General features: G+C 40.3%; 1 protein-coding gene across 1 annotated transcript in view; it reads right to left on the bottom strand.

Annotated features, from left to right (window-relative positions):
- Positions 1–6,197: 6,197 nt before the first annotated feature.
- The window catches only part of LOC149198468 (uncharacterized), a 49,839-nt gene continuing 32,706 nt past the window's right edge, over positions 6,198–23,330 (bottom strand). Inside the window, exon 3 of the mRNA XM_089402068.1 lies at positions 6,198–6,776. Within this exon, the coding sequence (XP_089258194.1) occupies positions 6,564–6,776 (213 nt within the window). The 3' untranslated portion in view covers positions 6,198–6,563. The remainder of the gene's footprint in view (positions 6,777–23,330) is intronic.

Genomic DNA, 23,330 nt, shown 5'->3' with positions numbered 1-23,330 from the left:
TTTAGTTGTGTGCCTTCACCTCTCCCTTAGGTTTATTTTATAACATCATTAATCAAAATCCCTAACCCTGATCTCCAAAATGATTGACGCTCGAAATTAGATCTCGCCTCACTTTAGATCAAGAGTTGAAATCATATCTAAGTCAATTAAATAATTTTATTTGTTATCCTCAGTATTTTGGCTTAATAGTCCACAATAGTTCATTAACTTTAATTATTGTACTTTTCCTAAGCTAGACTTAGGAAAGAAGTCACAAATCACTTACTCCACCAAGCAAGCACTGAAAGAGGCAATCATCCATATCCTACATGCTAGGACACCAAGCTTATTTAGAAGAGCTTTTGAAGCTACCAAGAACTTCAACATAAAGTTGACCTTAACACCCTTGTCCTCCATAATCGAGACTGAGTAAGTTCTTCTCAAGGACCTAGTACATACAACACTTCATTCACCTCCATAGGACTCCCTGAATCCAATTGGAATTGTGTGATTCCCACACCCTCTATTGCATATTGGTGTTGTCACCAAGCTCCACATGTAGGTCTATGTGCTCCTTAGCCATATTGGTGAAGAGATCACGAGATCATGTCATATGATGAGATACTCCATTTCTCACGAACCAAACTCTTCATGTAATGGTGCCAAAAAATATATGACAACAATGAAAACTCCTTTTCAAACTTATTGGCTAACTCATCCATCTATGCAAATGCATTCATAGGTACCTTCCCTTCACCCTTCTTCTTGTTCAGACATTGACCTGCATAATGTTCATATATTTGAAATGCAAACTAGTTGAATTTGCTCATGTCACTTTTCTTATCAATATGTAAAGATGTTCCTACGCTTGGGTTTTGTTTGGCCTTTGACTTGCCTAACAAAAGCAAGGTTCCCCTCATCCCCACCATTATGTTGTTGACCATACAATGACTCCTCTGAAATCTCCTTTTGAATGATGTCATCTTATAGCTTGTTTCCAATCAAGAAGCTTGTCACATGCAAGGATCCTTGTCACAAAGGTAGCCCATCATTTGGAAAAACCGCTCAATATTATCTTAACAAGCAGAGCTTCCCCAACATTTGCAAGCTCATCTTGAACTCATTGAATCCTAGTCATGATGCCACTATGTTTGATCTACTCATCTTGGAGTTTCTCAACTTCTCTCTCAACACCATATACTAGTTTTAGATATCACTCTGGTACAGCTTTGTCCTTCACAACATCCAAAATTATGTGTCTAGCTTTCACATCCTTCAAATTGTGAGTGACATATGTTGTAGCATCTGAAGGAGGTTGTATATCAGTATCAGCAAATTCTCATAGGTTGTTTTCCATAAGAATCAGTGAAATTCTCTCCTTCCATGGACTCAAATTAGATGCCCCTTCCAACCAATCCTTAAACCTCAACTTAATAAAAGTCATTCTCCTAGATCAAACCCTTGACTGCGAAACCCTTTAGCTTGAAAATAAATATTGTTGTAAACGTGTGTGCTATTGATCTCCCTTCTCTCTCAGAGTTTCTAGTGCTCTAATACCATATTAAATTTCTAAGTACCAGGTTCATATTTTTGTTTCTTGCAACTATTTTATACTCTTGGTAAGTATATTGCACAATGTAAAGGTGCTTTCTTGTCCTAACCACTGACAAGAATATACTTACTTAACAATGTAAAGGTGTGCAATTCTTATCCCATCTACTGAAAAGAATATCATGTATAGTGGTGAAGAAGGTCTTTGGTGATGTCTCGTACTCGGGGCACTCACTCTATAAAATAATGTTCCTCACAGACTCAATCATGGAATCCCATCCCTCATAAACCTCTCCTAGGATGGATTAGTCTGTATCTGCAAATCGAAGCAAAGAAATGATAGGGTCCATGATTTGAATAACTAGATCTACCCTCTCCCACCAAGCATCATCTAGCACTGTGTTTGTCGCTCTTTTAGAGGCTACTTGATTTGTCTTTCTCCAAAAAGACCAAAACTCTGAAATAACCATGGCCCCAAGAGCGGCCTTAACCTCCCTCAACCGTGTATCCGCAATCTTCAACAATGATAGATTGTTGTATTCCTTGTAGATAGTGAGGGCCATTGTATGATTTTGTACAAAGTTACGGATATGACGTGCATCCTCAATAATGTTACCAATCCAAAGCACATCAGAAGCAATGGATTTCAGTGTTAAGTTCAATGAATGGACTGCAATGTGTCTAAAACACTTGTGGATATTTAGCTTCCACAATCATGTCAGTAGCCTTGCAAACAAGTGCATTATCTGTAATGATTTGCACACAAGAATCAACACCTACATCTTCAATAACTTTAATAAACAACTCACCCATATAATGTGCATCCTTGTATTCTCCAAGTGTATCCACTGCTTTCAAAAAAAGTGGACCATTCAAAAAAGACACCATGAAGTTGATGAGTGGGTGTCGTGCTGAATTTGTCCATCCATCAGAAACAATGCTAACCCCAGATGTTGGCCATGATGCTTTAGTAGGCTCAAGCGTTTTTTGCACCTATTTTTTTGCCTTCGTCAACAATGTGGTTCTAAACTTCTCTGAACCAGGAGGCACATACCCTGATGGAGCCCTTTGAGTTACGGCTCGGCACATTTCAATAAATAGAGGTGAGTGTGCAACATTAAAGGATATGAAGTTTTGATAGAAAAAAAAAAAAGGCAACGGTGAAATTAAACTCTTCCCTGTTTTCCTTTCGAAAAATCTTGTCCATTGGATCAAGTGAAATTGTCTTTAATTTTCCTGCTTGTCCCCCATTAGAACTCTCAAATGGGAATTTGTTGTTTCCTTTCCTCAAAAATGAAAGGGGGTAATCATTCATGGTTTTTTTTTTTTTTTTGTAGTCACATTTTCCATACCGACATTGAACTCTCTTTCCATTTCTTTCCTCTTTTGTAAAGTTACTTTTGTACAAGCTCCAACTCCACAACCTGGTAAAGCCAACAAATGGCCTTCCACAAGGAAATATGTGCTCGTGAAAGTATTGTGGCAAAGATCGCATCTCCAATTCACATTACTCCTCCCTTCACCTTGTTGCTTGGCCCTTGCTCTCTTGTGACATATTTCCGCAAGGGATATTTCTCAATGTTACATTGAGGAGGAAGTATTCCCTCAACATTACTTGCAGTAGAGGGAATACTTACAACAGACTGATGAAATTGCGGGAGGAGAAGCATCTCCAATGGGGACATTTTTCCCCTTCCTTTGCCCCTTCCCTACTGCCCTTGATTGAACCATGATACTGTAAAAAAATAAACCAAAAATGCCCAAATTTGTAAAAGAAATGCATATGCAAACTGTTGTAATACAAATGCAAAAAAAAATAGAGAGGAAATGCACTTACATGTTGCTTGAATCTCCTTGAAAACGCTCCCACACCCTTTGCTCCTTGCTCCAAACCCCTCATAGTAAACCCACAGCAAAAGAGAGAAGAGAAAATGAATAAAAAGAACAACAACTCGCCTTTTTTATGCCACGTGGGTCACTTTTTCTGGATTCATGTCCTGAAATCAAGACACGTCGTGTTCGATTGGGACACGATCTGGATTCAATTGTGTTCCAATCGGACACGTCGTGTCCTGATTTATGGACACGAATTGGCATGAATCGTGTCCGATTCGCCGGATTCACGACACGTCGACATATTTCAAGGACTCTAGTTTCATAGGTGTGGAATTATTAGTGATTACAACCCACCAAAATGTATGCAAGTTCTTGTGCCAAAGCAAACAATTAATTATCCACTTCACATATTAGATTTTCCAATTGACCACTATTAGTTTAACATTGACCAATGTAAGTTGTAAATTTTTATGCAATTTTTCTCAAAGCATAATTTCTAACTTGAGCAACTTGAGTATCAGGGACTAAATGGCCCTACAACGCTTCCTATTAGAGCAAGAAAAAAAAACAACACATATATGTCCTTTATGGTACATCTTATCTTGCTAAAATATATTATTAAACAAAAAAAAAACTAAATTATAAATTTATTATAGATTATTAATCATTAAAAGCATTAATACATAAGAAACATATATATACCTATGAGGTGTAGACCAATTGGTTTGTGTGGGATTTAATCCCCACTAGGTTAGAGGTTCAAATCTCACGAGGAGGGGTTGAGGATGGAAGCCACATTTGAGGGAATTAAACTATACCAAAAGGTGTCCACAATCCTAGCGATATCACCATCCCACTAGTAGGTAAATCGTTCTTCCATCCAACAATGGGGTTGGGCCCAACCTAGGATCAACCTAGTTCGAAATAATAATAATAAATAAACATATATACATCCATGGGTGGGAGCACAATTGGAAAAAAACATGTTGGCAAACCCTTGTGTATTCAAGTGATCATAAATTCAACCCCCCTGACATGTCTCACCAGTCAAACTTGAAAATAAAAATAAATATATATATATATATGAACAAGATTCTTAATCATGGAGATTTACCCCCACTTTACCATGGAGATTCTTAAAATGTAAATAGGGCTTGTTACAATACCATAACGTATCCATACCATATGCTAAAAAAAACCATAAGTCACTTTATACAGCATTTTTTCTAATTAATCAATTTAATTAAAAAGTAAAAAAAAAATACGTAACTACTTTAAAGATTAATCTTAACTTTTGATTTGTGTATAGTACTAAGATATTCTAGAATATTCTATAAAAGTTTAATCTCTATCATTTATCTATCTAATAATTAAATTAAAAATTTAAGAATCATATTCAGAAATAAACATATCTATCAACATATTAATACCCTATTAGTAATTCACATCTTTTGTATCTCCAGCCTTTTTATCTAATAACAGAAAACAAAAACAAAAATCCAACATGAAAATACCCTCTCAGTAATCCATCCTACCTAATAAATCTTGTATATCTCTAACCTATAATAACATATGGTCTAAGAAAATCATGGAACCAGACATTTCCAACCACCAAATAAGCAGAGTCTCCTGGAACATCTGTGCTTTCCACAAGACTTGCTATCCTTGAAGCATAAGACTGAACAAAGGTGCTACTCATAAAAGTCCTTTAAGACATGACATGGTAAACACCAGGTGATTATACTCTAAAACTAACAGCTTATGGCCTCTAACAGCAAGGCACGCATCCTGCATCATTTCACTTCCACTTCCAAAACGTCACAATCCTTCCTCGGGAATGTTCACTTATACCAAGAAACTTCGAACTACAATTACATAATAGTGTAGCATTTTTACCTTCAGAATTTCACAGATCTGTGTCGCATTTTTACCTTCAGAATTTCACAGATCTGTGTCGCATTTTTACCTTCAGAATTTCACAGAATTTGTGGAAGAAACGATGGCGTTGGAAGTTTGTTAAACAAACACATCACACAAAAGCAAGAATTTCCAATAACAAATATTACAAGCAAAGAGCAAGACTAAGAACACAAACCTTTATGATATCTCAAGGGTAAAAATGCCGCACGCACTACTTGATTTCTTCTTGAAGAGAACTAAACCTAACTTGAGCATGAGCACAACCAAAATCCAAACATAAGAACTATAAATTATATACATACAAGGCATAGAGCTTGGATTGAGAATCTCAGAAATCCCTGCTTAACGTTTCGAAAGAGGTATAATGAGCCTTTAATTGAAGGTTTTAAAGTTAATCAAAATTATCTTATTTTTATGAGATTTTGGTGGAGATGCAATTTGTAAGGGGCCAAATCTTTTTTTTCTTCCTTCCTCTTTTCTTTTTTTCTTATTAAATATTAAAAGTCCCCCTGATTCTCCACACGTTCACTTCCATAACTGCATTAACTAGTTATGATTACTGAGAGATACAAGAGATCGATAAGGAATAAAAGCTGCAATGGTAGAATGTAAACAGAATCGTTATCACTAGCAGCAGCGCTAAAGAAAAAAGAGTAGGTTAGAAATCCATAAGAAATGGTGAAATTTGGATGTAGCATCGACAGTAAAAGTATAATGTAAAGCCGTTAATAATGTAGCCAAAAACTTGCACACAATCTACCCTGTTTCTGATTATGCCCACTCAGAAAATACCCACTTGAAATGCAAAAATTGAAATAATTTGCACCGCTCCGACTAAAGAAAAGTGAGGAACTTTTTCCCCAACTACAAAGGAAACTTTTTGGATGCTGCTGCACCCTTGTTTTTGTCAATGGTCCAAAGAATATGAATTTATTTAAATTCAAAATAAGCTAAGAATACAACTCTAAACAAAGAACAAAAAAAGTTTTATATAGGTGGATGCAAGAAAGAGTATCCAACATGGCTTGCAACTGTACCTTTTCCGGGCATCCCCTTCTCATTTTGTTAGTTCTAAATCAGCAATAAGACATTTTGATCTCAAAGACCAAGTGAATTGATTCCAAAATCATATAAGCCCATTATATAGGATTCTTTATCTGTCAGGCAGTTTGCCTTAAAAGCATTTTTATTCCATTCACCTTTAATGGCCTTTTCCTGCTCAAATCCAAGTGGAGAATAAATTATCCAGTTTATATTCCTTGCAATTTTCAGTCCCTCTATTTAAGGCTCTGACTATCCATTTTCTTTTGTAAACTCCGCATTTCTCGACTTAATTGCAAAACTTCAGCAGAAACATCAGAAGTTTTCATGTTTTGTTGAAGCTTGCCAACATCTTGCTCGAGTGTCTTGATCTTTGCTTCCTGCTCCTTTATAATCAAACACAGAGATCCTATGTCCACAGCCGCAGACCTCTGACTAAGAGAGAGAGACTGTAGAATACATAAAGTTCAGGTCAGCCAACTCTCATTAAAAATGACATTCCTTTAACCTAGTGACACAAATGTGGATGGATATTCTTACATGGCAAACACATGGGAAATGTATATTCTCAGATAAAGAGGATCTATTACCTAACCTCTGGTGCAAGAGCAACAATCTCATATCAAAACACGCAAATTGATTGGAACTAACTCTTCAAAAGCATCAAAATAACGAAGCATTTACAGTGTAAAAGTTGTGTTATCGCAATGGGAAACATAATACTCTGTAATCAATGTAGCAATCTCAGCTTCGATGAATAACAATGAACCACTCGCAAGCACAAAAAAGACTATTAATGATCCCCTCCTTTGAGAGATAATTTTCCTCATTCTCATCACAATGTTCATTTTTATGATCTTTAACAACTGCATATTAATTAAGAGGTTACTCTTTGTGCAATAACATAGAGTTATAAAAACTAATATCGGGAAATCATCTTACTATTTTGTAAAGTACTCCAAATTTTTAAATATTTCTTACAATTTTCACTATGGAGTTCACTTTCCACAATCTTAGCCTTCTTGAACAAGTTTATACTCCTATTCTAAATACAGCTACCAACTTCTCCTCTAATAGTTCAGTTTCATATCGTATGATGTATTTTGCATGGGTTTTAGTTCTGTTGCAAACCTATGGGTAGTTAGCTAACCATGATCAGTAAAAGGTAGGCCTGTCCATTTCACCAACATGGATCCTTTGCCCAATTATAATTCGATTGATTTGTCTTCCTTACAATGTCAACCAAATAGTAAGATGTTCATGTGTGTAGCACTCAACCAGCATTTGTATTCCCATTCAGTTAATCACTAGCAATCTAATTGAAGCAATCTCATGAGCACATCACTTTCCTCCAACTTGTTTCTTAGCTAAAAGCAAAGTAGGATGTAATTATTTACAAATGACGTTATACGAAGTAATTATTTGCAAAGGACGTTATACGAAGTATTAAACAACCAAACTACTAGATTGTTGTTGCCATGTGTTTGGCCATCCAATGCTACCTCTTTATGTGCTAAATCTAGGCTAGGGTCACTACACAATGTTGAGGAAAGTAATAACACACAATGATGGGAACCCCCTGTTCTAAGGCAATTCATCATGTAAAGCTTGTCAAACATCGTGTCGGCAGCGTATTGTTGTTCTCTTTCACAAAGCATTCACATAGCAATTGTCAATTATTTGGGAAAGTGAAATATTCAACAAAATAATTCAATATTATGTGTCTACCATCCACCAATGCAGCAAGTCGAATTTATTTGAAGAGAACCCACAAGGCATCCAAGTGCAGAGGAGTAAGTTGTATCTATCAATTGGACAAAATATTAGCACTAGAGGGAATCATGACTTCACTCGAGCGCCCAACAATCTGTGTTATCCCCTCATACAACACGAGGTATTTGATCCAATTAAAGATCTTGGCGACGTAGGCTGCACATTGGCTGTTGGGGTTTTTGCCCCATTTTATTATCAAATGAATAAAAACCAATGACTGTCAGTTGGAATTATCTTCACACTGGACAAACAGATGCAGGGCTATTTGATGGAGCTTCATGGATTATTGACGGACATCATGGTTTGCAAAATCAGACTCCCCTAGAGTTGTCTGCACACTTATTTCTCTATGATTGTTGCAACTTAGAGCTCATTACCATTGGGGGATTGTTTCTATGGTTTATTACTAGTCTAACATGGTGTGTATTACTGCAAAATTGAGTAGCCTAGTGCAAAGCTTCACTAGGCACTCTAGGTCTTGGGCAACAATGAGACGAGCTATGATTGTCACCATAGTGGCTTCTCCCCTGTTGTTTGTGGTCAGATATTATTCCCACAAGGGAAGCTTCCCCAGCAAGACTGAGAGGTTAGATGACTCAGAGTCTCTAAGCCAATGTTCTCTAAAAGCTTGTTAACCTATACACCCAAGAAAGGTTTTCAATAAAGAAACACACGGGGTGAGAATGAGATGATGGGTTGAAACTCGAAAGAAACCACTACCTAAGCCTAGGAATCCAAGATAAGTCCTCTAAAATATCGAGTTAGTTTTCCCACTAGCCACTATCAATTTGAAGATTGCTGTTATAAATTAGGGTTTTAGGGAAAGGCACCTTTTACAGCATGCAAAACTTACAACAGCAATTGAGAAATAGCTTATCAATGATGTTATCAACAAAAGGTTCAAGGCCATTGAAAGTGTAAACAACAGAAAGGTTAACACAATGTTTCTAATGGCTGAAAATGCATAAAACAGCTAAGAAAACCCTAGACGTCAACCCTAAAATTATGGCTGAAGGATGCATGAAACAATAACTTTTGCCCTTTAAAATTAATAGATGCAAGGCCCACTTTTAGGACAATAACACATATAGGTTAAATTGTGCAATAAAATGTTTTCAAACCCTAACCCTAGTTTACCATAAGATAAGTAAAAGATAGGAAATTTAGATTGATCAACACACAAAGACTAGTGCCTTCAATCAATTGGGCATATGGAATCAAGAGGACAAGGTCAAAGGAAGAGGACCTTGGATAGAGAGGGGAAGAGAGAAACTAGCTCTCTACCAAACCCTAGTGACTTTCACTTTAAGGAGATTTAAGGTCAAGGAATGCAATCTAGTTTCCTTGATGGATACTTGATGACAAAATTTTGAATATGAAGAAACAAGAGTTCATAAAAGATATAGCATTTATTAATATGGCTCAAGAAAACCCTAATTCCAACAATTATAGCAAAATGGAAGAAAAATAGCAATAAACTTACACCATTCATCCAAGCATCACTTCATCAATCCAAGAAAGTCTCTCCATGCAATAAAATCTTCTCCAAGACAATTCGCTACCCTAATGAGCCATTGCGTCCAAGAGAAAGAAGAAAAGCTACTGCGCACTCTTTGCAAGAGAAATATTTTAGTGTCTGCCACAATGATCCAAGCAATTCAACTCCCCTCTACTTATAGGAGGGTAACCAAGACAAGTAAAAGCCCTAATAATTGGCATTAAGTGTTCACAAGTTCAATAGGTCACAAGCAGACCTATAAGATAGCTCTCATAATGATATACATAACAAATTGCCCCCTTTCCTCCACCTGTGTGGGAAAAGAGACTCTTCAACATGACATCATCCTCATAAATTATTGTTAAAATTGGCAACTAGGGCCAAATTCCACTTTGGTAATCTCATTTAATGGAGATGATTATTGCATTAAATTCCTCTTTTTGAGAGGACGAAAATCAACCTAAAGATCATCAAATTTGGATAAGGAGAAATGTGCTTTTGAATTTATGCCCACTCGTGTGTAACTCATCAAGGTCGGCTTGGGGTTAATTAAGCAAGTTAAACCCCTCTCCATATCCCATAAAAGGATGTGCCCTCCAACCTCATTTTACACATCCATCTCATGTGAAATACATCTCTGAGGTAGCCATGCTTAAGAGGAGGAGGACGAGTTTGTTTGGGACTGTTTTGTGGGTGGTTTTGTGCCTCCAATAGGTCCAAAATGCAGCAGGTAGGAAACCGCAATTATGAGGGGGATTTGTATGGTGTTTGTGCTTATTCTTGGTTAGATTTTCTCTCCTACAGTAGGCCGCAGCTCTAGTTGTATGCTACAGGTGGGCTGCAGGCCTAGATAACCTTGGATGGAGGGCCGAAAGGCTGTGACACTTGTTTTTGTGGTTGCTACTAGCCCAAATGAAAATCAGCAGGGAATTGGAGCAGAGATGTTTGGAGGAAGGCCACATCTGTTGAGGGCCGATCTAGTGATGTTTTGAGACTGACAGAGGTGGAGTCTGTCTCCTAGAAGCAGGCTGCATTCTTCAGGAGCTCTTCCAGGTGGGTCGCAGGCCTTATCTCCCTTAGATCAGGAGGCCGTGTGACTGTATGTGACTACAGGAAGGGCTGCAGGCCTAATTACCTTGACTAGGAGGCCGTGAGGCATATTAGAGGGTTGGAAATAACCCATAACAGCAGAGGAATGTGGGCAGATTAACTTGGAGGGAGGCCACAGTCAAGGAAGGGGTCTAGGAGCAGAGGAAGAGAGTTGTAGCAGCTGTTGAAATTTGGTACAGGAGGACAGGTGGTTCCCTTAGGCTTTGATCTTTGGCCTAGGGAAAAGTGTCCAAAAGAATTTAATTTTTCTCCTAAAGTGACTTTATAATTTTATAAAGTTAAATCTAATTTAAAAGTGACTTTAAGTGATAAAGTTATTAAGTCTAATTTTAAAGTGACTTTTATAAAGTCAATGAAAAATTAGAAAGGAAAAGTGACTTTGGAAATAAATGACTAAGTGGGTCTTTATTAAAGTGGGGTGAATTAAAAAATAGAAAGTGAGATTTAAATGAGCATTTAATCTCAACCATTGATCTAAATCTATTTCAGCCATTGGATTTAGAGATTACCCAAAAGTCACTTGGATCACCCAAAAGTCACTTGGAGTTATATTAAAGGAGGAAAAGGTCATTCATTCTTTCATGAGCAGATTGGGAGAAGGAGAGCAAGAGAGAAAGAGATATTTCTGAGCAGGAAGGAGAAGGAGAAGGAGACAGCAGCTTGGCACACATTCCAAGGCAGCAGTTGAGCAGATTTGTACAGCTGATTCAGCACATAGTGAAAGGCAGATTTTTGCACAAACATCGAGGAGCAGTTTGCTGATTTTTCTGCACACAAAACGGAGGTCGTACAGCATTTATTGCTGTCCTGTTTGCTGTAATTTCCAGATTGCTGTGAGGCACGGGAAAGGAGATAAGTTGTAAATTTGCTTGCTGATTTTTTGCTGAATAATTCTCACTGTAAAAAGACAATTTTCAGAAATAAAGAAGAGCTCTCAAACTGGTTTTCCCCAAGAGTTGTAGGGGGGTTTTCCAGGGTCAAGTTGACCAAAAATATCAGTGTTTTAATGAGTTTTAATGGCTGTTTTTAATTGCTGATTTTTATTTCTGCAATTTCCAGCATTCTGAAAAATTTCCAGAATTTGTGTTTTCAGCCATATTTATTTTTTTCAGTCTGTTAAATGTATGGTTATGGGAATGGGCATTTAACTACATGGGAGAAATAAGGTGAAACTGAAAACCGGGGTGGGAAAACAGAAATTTCTACATGGTATCAGAGCTTGAGTGCTGAAGGGCAGTTTGGGACAGCAAAAGGAAAAATTACAGTTGCTGATTTTTCACTCAGAAAATTCCAGCAAGCTGATTTTTTCATAAACAGCAGTTTTATCTTTACTACAGCAGTGCTATTTTTCAGTTTTAGGACAGCAGGATGTCATTGGGATTGAGGGTGGAGGATAGGCTAGATGGGCATATAAATTACAGCGTTTGGAAGGAGAGAATGCAGAGTATCTTTGAGGAGGCAGAAGTCTGGGATATCATGGTGCATACCGCACAGAACCCTGTTGTTGTGCCCACTGATGTTACTCAGTTGGCTGAGTATAAAAAGAAGAACAATAAGGGTAAGAGGCTGATTCGAGACGGAATCAAAGACCATTGCATTCCTCATGTGAGAGGAAAGAGCAATGCCCATGAGATGTGGACAGCATTGTCCAATCTCTACCAGAGTACCAATGAGAACCGGAAGATGGTCCTGAAGGAGAAGCTGAAGAACATTAAGAAGGGGAATGATAGTGCAGCTGGATATCTCACAAAGATTACCAATGTGAGAGATGAGTTGGCAGCGATTGGAGAGGCCATTCCACCCACTGAGTTGGTGCGGATTGCAGTGAATGGCCTCCCCCGTTCATGGTTGAACTTTGCTGATGGGGTTTGTGCACGTGAGACCCTTCCCACATGGGAGAGGTTTTGGGATGATTGCATTCAGACAGAGATCAGGAAAGGTCAGCTTGGGGCAGCCAAGCCAGTTGAGCTGGATGAGGATGTAGCACTGGTGGCAGGAGGCAAGAAAGGCAAAGGGAAGAAGCAGGCTTCCACAAGCGGTGGTGGGGGCAAAGGCAAAGGTAAAGGTAAACAGGGGAACACACAGAAGGACTATTCCAAGGTGAAGTGTTGGAATTGTCAAAAGATGGGACACTATGCAGTTGTGTGTCCGGAGAAGAAGAAGAAGAAGGGAAAGAACCAGGACGTGGCAGCTTCAGCTGAGATTGAGGACTTTGCAGGTCGTTTTGAACAGGAGTTTGCGTTCACTACATGTGAGTCCTCTAGTGCAGGATCACCTGCCACACAGGTTCAGAGGGAGCATGCTTTTCCCTCGATTAGCGGAGCATCTACAGGTATCTGGTATGTGGACAGTGGGGCTTCACATCATATGACGGGAGTCCGTGAGTACTTCTCAGAGCTTTCAGAGAGTGGCACTGATATTGAGGTAGTACTCGGTGATGACAGAGTTGTTAGAGCAGTCGGGGTGGGGACAGTGACATTTCAGAGGGAGTCCAAACCTCCCTTGAAGGTGTCAGAGGTTCTTTATGTGCCAGGGATGAGGAAGAACCTCATATCCGTCTCAGCTTTGGAGGACAGAGGATATGAGGTACTGTTCAGGGGAGGACAGGTGTTGATGTATCCCGGGGGCACTCCAGCTGATTCAGCTAGAGTGATAGGTGTACGCCATGCAAAGGTGTACAAGTTTGCATTTCAGCCCCTTTTGGCATTGAGCAGTAGTACCGACAGCAGAGCTAGCAGTTCTGAGCTGTGTGAGATTTGGCACCGCAGGATGGGACATATGTATCATGGAGCCTTGAGGACATTGCGGGAGATCACTACAGGTGTGCCAGATTTCAGTACTGATCACTTTGATACTTGCAGAGGTTGTGCGATGCGCAAGTTTGCCAAATCCCCTTTTCCCAGCAGTGACAGCAGAGCGACGGGGATACTTGATTTGATTCATTCCGATGTGAGCGGTCGGATGTCTCATGTTTCCTTGAGTGGATATGAGTACTATGTTTTATTCATTGATGATCACTCCAGGAGGACCTGGATTTATTTTTTGAAGACCAAGAGTGAGGTCTTCAAGCGGTTTCAGGAGTTCAGAGCTCTTGTGGAGACTCAGACAGGTCGAAAGATCAAGTCCTTGAGGTCGGACAATGGAGGAGAGTACACCCTTGGAGAGTTTGTTGACTATTGTGCGGAGGCAGGCATTAGGAGGGAGTTCACTGTTCCTTACAACCCCCAGCAGAACGGGGTTGCGGAGAGAAAGAACAGATCCATCATAGAGGCTGCCAAATCCATGATACATGATCAGGGGTTGCCATTTTTCTTGTGGGCAGAGGCCTGCAACACAGCTGTTTACTTGCAGAACAGGAGTCCGCATCGTGCCTTGGGGCACATGACTCCGCAGGAGGCTTTCTCTGGGAAGAAGCCTGATATTGGTCATCTTCATATCTTTGGATGCATTACATACTCCTATATACCCAAGGAGAAGAGGACCAAACTAGAGCCCACCGCAGAGAAGGGTATCTTTGTGGGCTACAGTGAGACCTCAAAGGCCTTTCGGATTTACATTCCTGCACAGAGGAGAGTTGTTGTCAGACGGGATGTGAAGTTCGAGGAGGACAGGGCCTTTAGGAGGTCACGGGAGTTAAGAGTATCTGGATCAGCCAGACCTTCAGCAGCAGTTGAGTCAGTCGCAAGGATCCAGTGGGCAGGGATCAGGAGGATCCGGAGGTACATCTATGAGGATGTCAGGTCCATCAGTGAGCAGTGGCTCGCCGAGCCAGAGGGGTGGTGCTCCGGGCAGCATGCAGAGCAGTTCACTAGGGAGTCCACTGATGGACAGTTCACACGGTACCTCAGCTTCTACAGGTTCAGGTGCAGGCAAGAGGACAGCAGACAGACAGTCAGGAGTTCAGGCTACTGATGGTGATGAGGAGGAGTTTCATTCTCCTATGGGAGAAGCATGCTCAGGGAAGAGGAAGCCCAAGTGGCTTCAGGACACCTTGAGAGATGCCACATCTGTTGCTGAGCCGAAGAGGCCGGTCAGAGAGAGTAGACCACCTGAGAGGTTCTGTAGCTATATGGCGATGGTTACCAACATCCTTGACTCTGAGCCTTCTAGCTATGAGGAGGCAGCTAGCCAGCAGGCTGGAGAGAGGCCATGTAGGAGGAGTATTCTTCTATCATGAAGAATGATGTTTGGGAGGTGGTGCCGAGGCCTGAGGGCAAATCCGTGGTTACTTCCAGATGGCTTTACAAGGTAAAGCATGCTGCAGATGGCAGCATTGAGAAATTCAAAGCGAGGTTTGTGGCTAGAGGGTTCTCCCAGGTAGAGGGAGTTGATTATGAGGAGACCTTCGCTCCCGTGGCTCGATATACTTCGATCCGCTCCATTATATCGATAGCAGCAGAGATGGGTTGGAAGATCCACCAGATGGATGTGAAAACCGCATTTCTCAATGGCTTCATACAGGAGGAGGTGTACATTGAGCAGCCACAGGGCTTTGAGGTGCATGGGAAGGAGTCCCATGTGTGCAGATTGAAGAAGGCCCTTTATGGCCTGAAGCAAGCTCCCAGAGCTTGGTACTCCAGGATAGATGCATACTTGCAGGGGATGGGTTTCACAAAGAGTGAGGCAGATCTGAACCTTTACTTTATTGTGATTGGTGAGGAGCCTCTCATTCTGGTGCTGTATGTGGATGACTTGATCATTACAGGTGCAGAGAGACTCATAGAGCACTGCAAGAGAGATCTTGCGGCGGAGTTTGAGATGAAGGACATCGGCTTGATGCATTACTTTTTGGGTTTGGAGGTGTGGCAGGAGGAGGGGCATTTCTTCCTGGGGCAGGGGAAGTATATTGTGGACATCCTTAGCAGATTCCACATGGAGGATTGTAGACCCATGTCGACACCGATGATCACCAACTGGAAGAAGCTTCATGCTTCGGATTCCGAGTTGGTGGATCCCACATTGTACAGGCAGCTGATTGGTTCCTTGATGTATTTGGTCAACACTAGACCAGATATCTGTTTTGCAGTCAACACGATGAGTCAGTTTATGTGTGAGCCTAGGAAGGTTCACTGGGTGGCTGCAAAACACATTTTGCGGTACTTGCAGGGGACAGTGGATTATGGTCTGGACTACAGGCAGGGAGATGGAGTGAGATTGGCAGGATACACTGATTCTGATTGGGCAGGTTGTGCTTCTGATAGGAAGAGCACTTCAGGGTGTTGTTTTGGGTTGGGTTCAGCAGTAGTGTCATGGTTCAGCCGGAAGCAGCAGTCAGTAGCACTGAGTTCAGTGGAAGCAGAGTATATGGCAGCCAGTCTAGCTAGTTGTGAGGCTATCTGGCTTCGCAAGATGTTGTTTGGCTTATTTGGTCAGCCGTTGAGACCTTCAGTGATTTACTGTGATAATCAGAGTTGCATTAAACTCACAGAGAATCCAGTATTTCATGACAGGTCAAAGCATATCGGGATCAGAGATCATTTCATCAGAGACTATGTTCAGAAGGGAGCTGTGAAGCTTGAGTATATTTCCACTGATGAGCAGGTTGCAGATATCCTTACCAAAGCCTTACCACGGGGCAAGCATGTCTACTTCAGAGACAAGATGGGTGTGGTGAGGAACACCTTCCTCGGTAAGAGGGAGTGTTGAAATTTGGTACCGGAGGACAGGTGGTTCCCTTAGGCTTTGATCTTTGGCCTAGGGAGAAGTGTCCAAAAGAATTTAATTTTTCTCCTAAAGTGACTTTATAATTTTATAAAGTTAAATCTAATTTAAAAGTGACTTTAAGTGATAAAGTTATTAAGTCTAATTTTAAAGTGACTTTTATAAAGTCAATGAAAAATTAGAAAGGAAAAGTGACTTTGGAAATAAATGACTAAGTGGGTCTTTATTAAAGTGGGGTGAATTAAAAAATAGAAAGTGAGATTTAAATGAGCATTTAATCTCAACCATTGATCTAAATCTATTTGAGCCATTGGATTTAGAGATCACCCAAAAGTCACTTGGATCACCCAAAAGTCACTTGGAGTTATATTAAAGGAGGAAAATGAGGAAAAGGTCATTCATTCTTTCATGAGCAGATTGGGAGAAGGAGAGCAAAAGAGCAAGAGAGATTTCTGAGCAGGAAGGAGAAGGAGACAGCAGCTTGGCACACATTCCAAGGCAGCAGTTGAGCAGATTTGTACAGCTGATTCAGCACATAGTGAAAGGCAGATTTTTGCACAAACATCGAGGAGCAGTTTGCTGATTTTTCTGCACACAAAACGGAGGTCGTACAGCATTTATTGCTGTCCTGTTTGCTATAATTTCCAGATTGCTGTGAGGCACGGGAAAGGAGATAAGTTGTAAATTTGCTTGCTGATTTTTTGCTGAATAATTCTCACTGTAAAAAGGCAATTTTCAGAAATAAAGAAGAGCTCTCAAACTGGTTTTCTCCAAGAGTTGTAGGGGGTTTTTCCAGGGTCAAGTTGACCAAAAATATCAGTGTTTTAATGAGTTTTAATGGCTGTTTTTAATTGCTGATTTTTATTTCTGCAATTTCCAGCATTCTGAAAAATTTCCAGAATTTGTGTTTTCAGCCATATTTATTTTTTTCAGTCTGTTAAATGTATGGTTATGGGAATGGGCATTTAACTACATGGGAGAAATAAGATGAAACTGAAAACCGGGGTGGGAAAACAGAAATTTCTACAGCAGCTTGTCATCAAACCCTAACCAGAACACCAGAATGCAGAAGCTTCTACAGCAGTATGTCTTCAGGCTAAGAGGGCACAATTTGTCTTCTCCAGAATTACATTTTTGCGTCAGCTACGTATCTAAGGGCAGTGATATTGGATCTTCAAATTGGGAAGTCAAATTTGACTTTGAATTATTGTACTCTCTCTGCTAAGCATTTGATACTAATAATAAGAAGAATTGATCAAGGGTTTTCCCCATCTTGGGGTTTTTCCCTGGCTTGAGCCATATTCTTGTGTCCTCTTGTCTCGGCTTGTCTTCTACATTTATCATCTATGTTCTTTTGTCAGTTACTGTCAATGTGATAACGTTGTGATTGCTAATGGAAATGAAATTAATTGAAAATTGGGCTACTATGGATCTCTGAAGTAACTGTCCTAAACAAAGAACATGTTAACCTAAAATTAACATGGCTTCAGAGCTCAGGTGAGGACAAGCCCAAGCAAGAGTGTAAGAGAAAGCAATCACCAAGTGAAGTTTGTTGACACGTCTCAATGGTCTCCTCCCTCTGCAAGTCTGAAGGTCCTAGCAAGTAAGGGTCACTATGAAAGGTCTCATCACATCAAAAGATAAAGGCATACCCAGGACCGTGTTCCCAGTAGGAAAGCAATCCTAAATATGGGCATAATTGCAAGCTCTAAACAGAGACTAAATTACAAAGGAGACCAAGAATAATGTGTGAAGTAATGGCCAGATCAATAGCTCTATTAAAGTCTTGCCTCTAGGAGAAAATATCTCCATGAAAGATCAAAGCTCTGGGCATCGTTATTAGCCCTCTTCTCTGAAATATGACCGCAGTCTCTCTCAAGAAATCTCTGTGATTTGGGAAAATGGATCTGAGGCAAGGAAGTCTGTGGCAAAGAGTGAGGAGTCTTAAGGGCAAGTCTAGGACAGAATTTGGTGCGAATTTCTTGCTGTCTTAGGTTGCTGGTGCAAAGGTAAGTAAGGGTGTTTCTGTGTATATTTTAGTATGGTTTGGATCTCTGTTCAGTACCACGAGAAAAGATTTAGGTACAGATGATTATGGAGGACTGATAGGAGGACCGAGAGGTCTAGGAAAGACCCTCTCCCCGAGCTACAGCCACTCAGATTGTTAGCACAGGTAAACAACGGTGTTTCCTTGATCTAGAAGGATGTTTCCTAGTACTGATGTGGACAGAATGTCGATGGGCCGATATGAGAGTGTCCAAACAACAGATAGAAGAAAGTACAGTTTTGAAGTTCATATTTACGCTATGCAAACTCAACAGTGAGAGATTAGAAGTCCTGTGGAAATTACTCAAATATTAGAGGTCTTCATCTTTGAAAGAGGAAGTTGCAGTCCTAAAATGATTTGTATTTTCTTTATTATCATGCCTGGTCAATCATTTAAGAAGCCAATCTTATGACAGTTAGTCTGAGCATATATATTCTCCAAGTCTGGACAGTATGACAAAAATTCTGAGCCTACACCTGTGGAAGGATATTTTGAGCATGAGACTGTACTTGAACTTAAAGATGAGGTCTGGGTTGCTCTTCAAAATTCTGATCATTCAAGTAAAAGCTAGAAAAGAAGAAGTCTAGTCCTTCCATTGTTCTGATCACAATTACATTTCAATAGAACTTAATTCAAGCCCCTGTCTCAAAGGAAGAGAAATCGAGACTCCTATCTCGTTTCTATGCACAAGGTGACATGGTCAGCTCATATATATATATATATATATTCAGTTGAGCCAACCTATGAAGATTGTTGATTTACAGTGGCAACATTGTTATTAAATAAGGGTCTAGTCTGAAATCCTAGTCCCAAGGTATAGACATCAGTGAATATCTAGTCACGTTATCAAGCAAAGCAAGCATTTGATACTCTATAACAGAAGAATAGAAAGGCATTAATCCTCTTTCAGTTTTGAGAAGGAACAGTCTCCTTGAAACTTTCTATACAGTAATTCATCTTGAAGTCCTGTAGTAGCATCATTGAAACACTCAATCTGAAGCAAGAGAAGCAGAGTTGTCATCCTTTGAAAGGGATCTAGCAAAAGTTGTTGTAAAAGACTAGTTACAAAAGGAAGCAGTCTACATCAATAGGTCCTATCAGAAGTTGGATAGATCCAAGATATCCCAGTTTAGAGACTAATCCGAAGGAAGTCTTGAAGCAGACAAAAGTTCAGAAAAAATATGGTTATGAAGGTTGCAATATGAGCAACTTTGGAAGTTTCCTCTTTTAAGAGCGTTTTCATGACATCTTGGAGCAGAATCTTGTAGCAGCCCTGATAGTCATGAAGGACAGAGGTGCCTCATTGAGAAAGCATTGATGGAGGGAACGGAGAACTCCTTGATTTTAGTTGGATCATTGGGCACTTAGATTTTATGAAGAATGGTCATATGGATACACATGTCTGGATGAGAAGGACCTCCGTATTGGCAGCAATCATCTATCAATGAAGCAGCTGACTGATGGTCTAAAGGGATCTTTAATGATCCCCTAGTTTGATGATACAGTTAAAAATGAGGAGCCGTCTGATGAAGGCCCGATGTCCAACTAAAGTAAGACTTCAGAGGGAGCTATACAATCCCTGGAAAAATGGCTTGATGACTCTTCCTGCCCAATGATTATTACAAGAAGGAAGATCATATCAAAGGACGTTGATTAAAGCAAGACATGACCGTTGATCTAATGACTGAAAATGATTCAATATATCTCTGATTGCCTGAGAAGCTGCATGGAATCTATATGATTATGATTCACTTAATTGAATGAGTGACTTTGGCACATGGACCAAAGGAATAATGACAGGAAAGGTAGCAGCTTGCAGATAGCTCGATAGTTATGTCACTTTCCTGATATTTAGAGAGACATAATCGAAGATGCAGCTATTGATGATATCTGTCTAACAGATGATGATCCTCTCATTTATCAATGTAAGAGGGAGTTGACTTTTCAAGTCAAAATGAAAGATAGGTCTGATAAAATGGAAAAGTTGTTGATCTGGATATAAACAACGTGTGGGGGCCCTGGTATTCTTGTTAACACATATACCTTGCTACAAAGACTTTGTTACAATTCATGGTTAAGCCTCGCATATTGTATATCAACTTACACTAACAGGAATTTAAGATTCCATGAATTTTTCGATGTTGGCTGGGCTGGCAGTATGATGAATGAGCACATCCAGGTGTTGTATTTCTTGGGATCCACTTTTATTTCTTGGATGAATCAAAGGCTGGAGTTTGCTGCTCTAGAAGCACCGCTCAATATATATATATAAAGCAGTGAGCATGGCTCATTATGAAGCCATTTGGTTGAAGAAGCTCCTCAGTGAGCCATTTGTGCACATGCTGGAAATCACCGTTGTATACTGCGATAATCAAAGTGGAATTCACCTTTCAGAGAATCCATGATTGGCACCAGGTACCACTTTATTTAGAATATGGTATAGCTGGGAACAATCAAGCTCCATCATTTCAGGATGGATGTGCAGGTTACCATCATCCTCTCAAAGCCTCTTGGTAAAGTCAAAATTTATCTTCATTCGGAGAGAGGCTGGGAGTCGTGGAAATACTCTCCTATGAGGGTCTCGGCATAACATTGAGCTTTGGGAGCTCCTGGGGGGCCTGGGGTACTTCTTGTGCGACCATAGGATGAGTTGTTCACCTTTCTCTATAGGTACTTTGTGTATAGGGTGAGTGGTTCAAGATAGGTCTGATAAAATGGAAAAGTTGTTGATCTGGATATAAACAACTTGTGGGACCCCGGTAGTCTTGTTAACACATATACCTTGCTACAAAGACTTTGTGACAATTTATGATTAAGCCTCACATATTGTATATCAACTTACACTAAAAGGAATTTAAGATTCCATGGATTTTTCGATGTTGGCTGGGCTGGCAGTATGATGAATGAGCACATCCAGGTGTTGTATTTCTTGGGATCCACTTTTATTTCGTGGATGAATCAAAGGCTGGAGTTTGTTTCTCTAGAAGCACCACTCAATATATATATAAAGCAGTGAGCATGGCTCATTATGAAGCCATTTGGTTGAAGAAGCTCCTCGGTGAGCCATTTGTGCACATGCTGGAAATCACCGTTGTATATTGAGATAATCAAAGTGGAATTCACCTTTCAGAGAATCTATGATTGGCACCAGCCCCAGGTACCACTTTATTTAGAATATGGTATAACTGGGAACAATCAAGATCCATCATTTCAGGATGGATGTGTAGGTTACCGACATCCTCTCAAAGCTTCTTGGTAAGGTCAAAATTTATCTTCATTCGAAGAGAGGTTGGGAGTCGTGGAAAGACTCTCCTATGAGGGTCTTGGCTTAACATTGAGCTTTGGGAGCTCCTGGGGGGCCTAGGGTACTTCTTGTGCGACCATAGGATGAGTGGTTCACCCTTCTCTATAGGTACATTGTGTATAGGGTGAGTGGTTCAACTTCCCCTGTGATAACCCATGATGATATATGACACATAGGGTGAGTGGTTCACCTTCTCCTATGGTGGTTGTCATGTGTGTACAATGAGTGCTTTACCTTCTCCTATAGCATATGAGTAGGATGAGGGGTTCACCTTCTCCTGTGGATACCATAGTGAGAGATGCATATAGGCATTCATCAATTGTCACATGTGGACATGTTGGTGGGACATGGTTCATCATTTCCCCACATGCAGGATGCTCATTCCCTACAATCAATGGTTGACATGTCAGTGGGACATGGTTCATTATTTCCCCACGTGCAGGATCCTTCCTACCATTATTGGTTTGCATGCAAGTAGGATGTGGTTTATTCTTTCCCTACGATGATTGTGACATGTGACTGTAGAATGTGGTTTATCCTTTCCCTACGTGTGGTTGTGAGCTAGATGTGATTTGTTCTTTCCCTACTGTTGCCCCAACATCATCCTACCCATGTAGTTCAGGACACATGGGAAGAACCTCTCATCTGGCCAATGAGTTGGGAAAAGTGGTTGGGACCATAGCACTACCAATGGACACATCATGTACTACCATACTCCCTATGTCTAGGACGCATAATGTTCAACCAACTTGATCACTTGGGATCAAGTTCGATTGGGGTCCGTCCCCCGATTATGTGGGCTAACTTTTGTCAGTGGAGAGTAGCAAGGTCTTGTGACTCACTCTCGATCAATTCTTCTTCATCTATATCAGTGTTCAACAGAGTTGAGACAAGATGCCGATATGGTTCATGATGACAGGATGGCATGATGAATTGGCAGGTGGAATTCTCCCTAGTTGAGAGGAAGTGTTAAAATTGGCAACTAGGGCCAAATTCCACTTTAGTCATCTCATTTGATGGAGATGATTATTGCATTAAATTCCTCTTTTCGAGATGATCAAAATCGACCTAAAGATCATCAAATTTGGATAAGGAGAAATGTGCTTTTGAATTTATGCCAACTCGTGTAACTCATCAAGGTCGACTTAGGGTTAATTAACCAAGTTAAACCCCTCTCCATCTCCTATAAAAGGATGTTCCCTCCAACCTCATTTTACACATCCATCTCATGTGAAATACTTTGAGGTAGTCATGCTTAAGAAGAGGAGGATGAGTTTGTTTGAGATTGTTTTGTGGGTGGTTTTGTGCCACCAATAGGTCTGAATTGCAGCAGGTAGGAAACCGCATTTATGAGGGAGATTTGTATGGTGTTTGGGCTTATTCTTGGTTGGGTTTTCTCTCGTACAATAGCTTGCAGCTTTAGCTATATGCTATTGGTGGGCCACAGGCCTAGATAACCTTGGATGGAGGGTCGAAAGGCTGTGACACTTGTTTTTGTGGTTGGTTACCAGCCCAAATCAGCAGCGAATTGGAGCAGAGATGTTTGGAGGAAGGTTGCATCTGTTGAGGGTCGATCTGGGGATATTTTGAGACTGGTTGAGGCAGAGTCT

Source organism: Pinus tabuliformis, chromosome 2_1 (genome assembly GCF_031772625.1).
Source record: "Pinus tabuliformis cultivar Carrire ecotype Pingquan chromosome 2_1, CPIR1, whole genome shotgun sequence".
In the NCBI taxonomy this organism is placed as follows: Eukaryota; Viridiplantae; Streptophyta; class Pinopsida; order Pinales; family Pinaceae; genus Pinus; species Pinus tabuliformis.
The sequence above is the reverse complement of the archived record's forward strand: the minus strand, read 5'-3'. Positions and strand labels throughout refer to the sequence as shown.